The following is an 8,257-nucleotide window of genomic DNA, read 5'->3' as shown; positions in this document are numbered from 1 at the left end:
CCAAAGTATTAAGTGGATGTCCATCTTGGCCTCCTCCTAAGGTCACCTAAGGGATTCTATGAATTGACAAAGTTCCTCACTGACATGCAACTTGAGTTCTGCTGGGTTCCCATCTTCAGAACTCATAACAGTCTTGACCCAAACATGGGAAAAAAGACCTGAATGCAAAAGCTAAAGTGGCACTGGCTGCCTTTGACATCAAGGTTACACTTGATCGACTATGGCATCAAGTAGCTCCAGCAAAACTGAAGTCAATGGAAATCATGGGGAAAATTCTCCACTAGTTGCAGTCATATCTACCAAAAAGGAAGATGTATGTGCTGGATAGGTAGTGCTCTAGGTCTAACAATTTTCAGTTGCTTCATCAATGTCCTTCCCCCTATCCTAAGGTCAGAAGCGAGGATGTTCATTGATGATTTCCACAATGGTCATCAGCATTCATGTTTCCTCTGATACTGAAGCAGTCTGTGCTCCCATCCAGGCTTGGGTAGACATTTGTGAAGTAACTTTCATGCCACACAAAATACCAGGCAATGACCATATCCAATAGGAAAAATTCTAACCATCTCCTCTTGACATTTAACGACTTTACCATTAGAGTCCCCAACCATTAATATCTTGGGCATTACAGTGCGCCATATAAATACTGCAGCTACAAAGCAAGTCAAGACTGGGAATTATGCAGTGAGTAATTCACCTTTTCACAATACCTCCATGCAATGGCAGTGGTGTGCAACATCTAAAAGATGCACTGCTGTAACTCACCCAAACTCTTTCCACAGCACTTTCAGATGTCACTAGTCCTATCACTTCGTAAGGCTATAGCAGTAGATGCATGGTAGACACCTTCACATGCAATTCTCGTCTCACCATTCTGACTTGGAAATAAATTGTCATTCCTTCACTGTTGGTGTTTCAAAAACTTGGAACTCCCTCCCTAAAAGAATTGAGGCTTTACTACACCAAAGAGTTTGCTATGGTTCAGGAGATGGTTCACTGTCACCTATTATGGATGGAGAACAAATGTCGAACTTGCCAGTAATGTTCACATTGCAGAAAAGAATAATAAAATTACTGTTTCCATACAGGAGGCTCTGCAAACAATACTGGCTGTGTTCATTCTGCACAAACATTCACTTGAATAAGAGAAACCAAAAATAAAAACTTAAAATCCATTGGAAAAATCTGACAAAATATTTCTTAAAAAAAGCAACCCATATAGGCTTTGCCTTTAGGAACATAGAGACATGAATAGGCCATTCAGTTCATCTGCTCTGCCAGGGATGGTGATGGCTATATCTGGGACATTGTCTGTAAGATATGATTCTGAGAGTATGATTTTGTCAGGCTGTTGTTTGACAAGTCTGTGACACAGCTCTCCTAATTTTTGCACTAGCCCTCAGATGTTGGTAAGGAGGACTTTGCAAGGTCAATGCCAGGTAGTCCATCTGGGGTTTCATTTCTTTTTTGATACAACTGAGTGATTTTCTAGGACATTTCAGAGCACAGCTAAGAGTAAACCTCGTAGCTATGGTTCTGGAGTGACATGTAGGCCAGACCAGGTGAGGTCAGCAGACTTCCTTCTTGAAGAACATCAGTGAACCAGATAGATTTTTACAATTATTGAGTATGACTGAGATTTAAATTTATCTCGACATTAGAAGGAAAATTATGTGGAGTGCGTAAGGATCAGAATCTGGCAATAGGAATGTGTCAGCCATGGTCATTGGACTGGGACTGTGCGAACTAACTGCAAAGACTACTTTTATATTACAAGAATTATGTAATATGTTAAACTATGAAGAGTAATGCTAACCAACTTAATAAGTGAAAAGATAATTCTCTGATACTAAAGGAGGTCTTAAAGAAAATGGAAGTAAAATGCATTATCCAGTCAATACACTAACTAAGGAGATCAATTTTAATAGTAATAATTATCAATTACTATTCCAATATTATGTTGATAGTTTTCTCATATTCAAAGATTTTGTGAGTATTCTTGACCCTTATCCAACTCAGTGAAAGGTGAATAAACGCTAATGTAGCCTGATGTAGCTACTTTGGTTTTTAATTCTGAGAAATTATGATGCATGAGTGAAAACCTTGTTCCTATGATTTAAAAAAAAATGCAAAAATGGAAGTGAGACACCGACCGGGAGTATGATTAAAGAGAGCAGCTCCATAAGCAGAGATATTTTAAGCACCACCCTCACGAACAGTTCCTGAACATTTCTTTCGTCTAATACTCGTTGCTTTACTCCCTCTGCTGGGTATATAAAGAATAAACATGATATTTTAAAATTACATTGCACTTAATTCGCTACCAATTAAATGTATTATTCTCCTATTAACTCCACCCATTATACACCAATAAAACAAATTGGCTGAAACTTGCAGTTAAACAGGCACAAGAGTAGTTACTAGTTTTTAAATTGAAACCTTGAAGAATAAAAGCAACTTCTTGACTTACATTCCAGTTTCTATTTATATTTGTGATAGAAGCTGTAGTCTCTTTTTTAACTTGGCGTATTTTGCTTCTCCACAAAATATGCTGTCCTCAAGGGAAATATGCAGCTAAAAATAATCCTTTGAAATTCCCTTTCAATTTATTAGACAACAATCTCTCAACAGGTCTTCTCTTGCAGTCTGCTTTATGTCCAGGATAAATAAAAGCCATCAGCGATGTGTTAGTAAGCCAAGTACATTGTTTACATCCCATTGACCGCCTAACAAATGAGAGGTGAAGTGGCTTGTCAAGTTTCAAGGGCTTCTTTCAGTTTACTGATGTTGGGATAACAAAAGTAGTACTGCTAAGGATTTTTTAAAATAAGATTTTCATAAAGCTAAATAGGTTAATTGACCACTCTCTTCCCGTTCTCTTATGAAATCTTGCCACACACAAATGGCTGCCTTGATTTGTGATTTGCTTGGCAACATTTTATGTTGCAGTGGCTTTCACCATTAATTAGTTGTTAGCAAAATCCTTTGATATATCCCAAGATATATGATTTTCTGATATCTATGTACATGTATAATTTTTTTTGTATGTCTTTTCTTTCCAGGGCTCTTGTGGCATAGTGGTAGTGGTCCTACCTCTAAGCCAGAAGGCCAAGTTCAAGTCGCACTTCCTCCAGATAACACATCTGAACAGCTTGACTGAAAGTGAGCACACAGCTTTCGGCACTGATGAAGTGTAGCCAGTCTGATGGCCTTGCCTGAATGATTGGGTAACGAATCCATCTTCAAGTTTCATCTCCTGATAAATGAACAACGAGCCTTTCACACTCCTCAGCTTACTGGCAGCCCTTCACTCACCTACCATGTCAACTATGACACACATCACTCAACTCATTCTTAGCTTCACCTTGAACAGACATAACCGGTGCAGCTGAGTGCCTCATACCCACACCTCATAATTGATAGCTGGTGGTATAGAAATTATGACAACTAAGCAAATGAACCTAACTCACTGACAAACCTCAACTTTATTGCAAGACAAGATTGTACACACCAAAGACAACAGGCATGGGATTATGTCCTTACCTAAATGGAGAAAATAGTCTTCACTGTGGAATGGCCATGACTGTAACCAACTTTGAAGAAGTCAGCAGGGCTCATACCTTATCCTTTTTCTCATACCCACCTTTTTCCTCATCCCACAATCTCTTCTGACTTATAAACTGTAAACTATCTAAGCAAGCACCTCTCCTGCTTCCTAATCCTACTCCTCACTACAACCTTACCCTCTTGGCATGCCTTCTTTCAGATGCTCAAGAATTGTCACTTAGCTGGCAGTGACAATGGAGGAATAGGTGGCTGAACGAGAACATCGTAATAATACAGAAACACCATCATACAAACTCACATTCATTGCTTTTAGCTCAGATACCATCTCTCCCTGTATGCTACAGGATGGCTCAGAGACAAACACAGAATCTCGTAAGACAGTGGAAAGTGGCCTTAGACAGACCAGTGGACAAGAATGAAATAGCTATAAGCTTGCTGAAGGGGCAAGGTCCTTTATAAAGTGGCAACTCAATTACACTTGTTCCAACCTTGAGGAGCACCTAACCCATAGATCTTTACACCATAGAAGGATACCATTTGACCCATTGTGTCTGCGCCTTCAACAAAACTCTGATGATGCCAATTCCATTTTCCTGGAGACTATGGCAACACAAGTGAATATCTAAATACTGCTTAAATGTTATGACAGTTTCTGACTCAAGTATCCTTTCAGAAGGGTGAGTTCCAGAATCCCACCACCCTTTCAGGCAACGAGTTGCAGACATCTACCACCCTCTGAGTAAAAGAATTTCTCCCTAACACTCCTCTTATCCTTCCACCTCTTATCTTAAATCTGTGCCCCCTGATTATTGACCCCTCTACTAAAAGTGGAATAAGTGCCTTCCTCTACACGCTATCATTGCCCCTCGTGGCTGGACAGCCCAGGACCTGAAAGCTAGGCCCAAAACCAGAAAACTTAGTGCAGCTGGTCTGATAGGACTTTCAGAACCGGTCAAGCACAAAGGATCTGTTCAAGACAAAGGCAGGCAAGGACAAGCCCGGATTTACCATGGAACAAGAGTGGCTTATTTATTGGACTACACACCCAACAGTCCTGGGTTTCTGCCACGACCGTGTATAGACGGGGGGGAAGTGTCCTTGAAATTTCAGGGGATGGATGCTGAGGGCAGCCCCAGCATCTTCCATATATGGCATCGGGGATCCTATTGGATACCGTCACCTGGAAGAGCAATTGGTTGAGTGCCAGAAAACACACTGGAAGGATGCAGCAGGGAAGGGCCAAAAATAGAAATTGCTGGAAAAGCTCAGCAAGTCTGGCAGCAAGGGTTGAAATGTTAACTCTGATTTCTCTCCACAGATTCTGCCAGACCTGCCAAGCTTTTTCCAGCAATTTCTATTTTTGTCTCTGGTTTATGGCACCCGTGGTTCTTTCAGTTTTTAACTCAGCAGGGAAGGCACACTTGGTGGCCATTCCCTCAGTGAAGATTCAACCTGGTCCAGCAGCAGTGCTCTGACCACTTGGGGAGAGGAAGAGGGAGAGGCAGGGGTGGGGTTGGGGGGGTGGCGATGGTGAAGAGCGACAGAGAGAGCGTGAGAGAGACCGAGAGGAAGGGAGGGAGGGAGGGAGGGAGACAGCCAACTGCACAGCCTTGCCAAGTTTAACTGCAAGAGTATTACCTGGTCCTAGTCTGAGAGCCAATAGTAGGTTAGATAAGAATTTCACAAACACTTAATGTTGTGACTGGGGGAGTAATTATCATGAGAATCAGGAGTTTTATTGTGAACGAGCAGGGTTTTAGATAATATTCAGCCATATGCTGCTTTTTGCAACTACTGTATTTTATCAATAAAACTGCATTAATTTGCAAGTTTACTATTATGCTTTTGTTTGTCTCACAGATATACTATTTGAGTAAAATGAGTTTACTTATAAACTAGTTGAAGTGTCCAAACCATGGACAATGCCCTCTATCAGGTCCCCGCTCAACCTTCACTGCTCAAAGGAAAACAACTCCAGTCTATCCAATCTTCCCTCATACTCAGACAGTCCATCCCATGCTGCATCCTAGTGAATTTCCTTTGTACCTGTTCTACTGTAATCACATCTTTCCAATAATGTGGTGACCAGAACTGCGTGTAGTACTTCAGTTTGGGCGTAAGTGCATTATATACAATTCCTGCATAACCGACTTGCCTCAGCTGATAAAGATAATCTGTCTTCTTAACCACCCTATCCACTTGTCCTACTACCTTCAGAGATCTGTGGACAAAGTCCCTCTGATCTTCAATACTTTCCAGGGTCCTACTATCCCTTGTGTAATTCCTTGCCTTGCTAGTCCACCGCATGTGCATTACCTTTCATATTTCTGGGTTAAATTCCATTTGCCACTGCTCTGGCCACCTGACCAGTACACTGAAATATATCAACATGCAGTCTACAGCTATCCTCCTCACAATTTATCACCCTATCAATTTCTGTGTCATGCACAAACCTCTTGATCATACACCCTACATTTAAGCACAAAAAAAAGTAGGCCACAAACAGCAAACACCTAACATGAGCCATGCAGGGCATCATAGAAACACTCATCAACTATGACCCTCTGCTTGCTACTTCTTAGCCAATTATGGATTCAATGTGTCACTTTGCCTTGGACCCCATGAGCTCTTATTTTCCTGAACAAACTGGCCTAAAGGGACCGTATCAAAAGCCTGCATAAAGCCCATGCAAATGCATTACCCTCATCAACACTCCTGGTCACTCCTCAAAAAACTGAATCAAATTTGCCAAACATAACCTTCCCTTTGCAGTCTAAGAATATGGGATAGGCCATTTAGGATGAAGATGAGGAGAAATTTCTTCACCTAGAGAGAAGTTCTCTGCAACAGGAAGCAGTTGAGGCTAAAACATTGAATCTTTTTAAGGAGTTAAATGTAATCTCAGGGCTAAAGGGATCAAAGGGTATGGGGAGAAAGTAGAAACAGGGATTGAATTGGAAGATCAATCATGATCATGTTGAATGGTGATGCAGGCTTGAAGGGTTGAATGGTCTACTTCTCCTACTTTCTATGTATCACTGTTAACAAGTCCATGCTGACCATCCTGATTAATCCATGTGCAAATACATTCTAACCCTCAGAATTCTTTATAATATCTTTTCCAACCAAAGTTAGACTGATTGGCCTGTAATTTCTTGATCTATCCCTCCTCCTGTTTTAATAACATGACAATAGCAGTCCTCCAGACATCTGACACCTCACCTTTGGCCAGAGAAGATTTGAAAATTATTGCCAGGATCTCTGATATCTCCTCGCTTGACGACTTCAACAGCTTGAACACATCTCAGGGGCCTGCCACTTTGAAGACTACTAAATCCAATAGTGCTTCCTCTCTCTCCGTCTCAATTCCTTCTAATATTTCACAGTCTATACCGGTGTTGTCCTTTTCTATTGTGAAGATTTAACAAAATATTCATTGATGACTTTGTCTACGTTTTCTGGGTCCAGACACAGATTACCTCTATGATCTCCAACGGGCCCTACTTTATCCATAGTTATTTTCTTGGCTTTCATACATTTAAGATACTCCTTTGGGTTTTCTTATGCACTCTTCATTGTTTTCCTGATTTCCTTCTTAAGCTACTTCTCTGCACTTTCTATACTCCTTTAGAAACTCTGCCAAATTGAGTCCTCAGTATCTGAGGGAAGTAACATTTCCCCTCAGCTGCATTGCTGCTCTGAGTTTCCTTCAAGGTTCCATGCATGCCAATTTCCATCGCATTGACTTCTGGTTTCAGACATGAAGACGTCCAAGCACCCAAAAACAAAACAGTGGAAGTATTAGTCTGAGGTAATGTAGGAGGACCAAACAAGCTAAGGGAGTACATATTGAATGGTAGGGCCCTAAGAAGCACAGAAGTTCAGAGGATGTGTATGTCCTTACATCTTTGAAGGCAGCAGGACAGGTGGATAAGTAAGTTAAGAAGGCATATGGGACACTTGTCATTATTAGTTGAGGCATTGAATACAAGGCAGTTATGATGGGGCTGTATATAATGTTGGTTAGGCCACAGCTGGAGTACTGTATGAAGTTCTGGTTGCTACACTATGGGAAGGATGTAATGAGAGATGGTGCAGGCAAGATTCATGAGGCTGAGTGGTTCATCAATAATGTGTTTCAGGAGGTGGTCACCTTGCAGCTTGAGGAATATTGCCTGGTCTCAAACATTTCAGCTACGAAGGGAAGAAGAGAGACTACAGACGCTGGGGTTGCTTTCCTCAGAAGGCTGAGGCATTGAGGATCCGATTGAGGTGTTCAAAGAGTGGTGGGTATCTGGAGCTCAATGTCTGAAAAGGTGGTCGAGGTGAGAACACGTATTTAGCTGATCACTTGAAACACCAAAGCATATAAGTCTACATGTCAAGTATTAGAAAGGGAGACAAGAGTAGATAGGTGCTTCATGAGAGGCAAAGACAGAATGGTCCAGTCCTCTATGTGTGCTGTAAAACTCTACAATATCCACTTCACTGCTTTAAATTCCCTTGATCAATATTATAACCCCCTTCTTTTCTTTCTCTATTTCATCTGAATATCTTGTAACCAGGAATTTTGAGCTGCCAATTCTGCCCATCTTCCAGCAAAAAAAAAACCACATACAAATAATCACACAGGTCAGAGATAGTAGGAACTGCAGATGCTGGAGAATCTGAGATAACAAGGTGTAGAGCT

The 8,257-nt window shown here is 41.2% G+C and overlaps 1 protein-coding gene across 3 annotated transcripts in view; it reads right to left on the bottom strand.

Annotated features, from left to right (window-relative positions):
- Positions 1 to 8,257, bottom strand: part of LOC109916756 (regulating synaptic membrane exocytosis protein 2-like) — a 913,938-nt gene that overhangs the window by 218,755 nt on the left and 686,926 nt on the right. Inside the window, exon 30 of one of the 3 annotated variants that reach the window (XM_048595802.1) lies at positions 3,682 to 3,691. The exons of the other annotated variants lie outside the window; for them this stretch is intronic. Within the exon in view, the coding sequence (XP_048451759.1) occupies positions 3,682 to 3,691 (10 nt within the window). The remainder of the gene's footprint in view (positions 1 to 3,681; positions 3,692 to 8,257) is intronic. 3 annotated transcript variants of the gene reach the window in all.

This window comes from Rhincodon typus, chromosome 4, assembly GCF_021869965.1.
Source record: "Rhincodon typus isolate 14 chromosome 4, sRhiTyp1.1, whole genome shotgun sequence".
NCBI classification, from domain to species: domain Eukaryota; kingdom Metazoa; phylum Chordata; class Chondrichthyes; order Orectolobiformes; family Rhincodontidae; genus Rhincodon; species Rhincodon typus.
The sequence above is the reverse complement of the archived record's forward strand: the minus strand, read 5'-3'. Positions and strand labels throughout refer to the sequence as shown.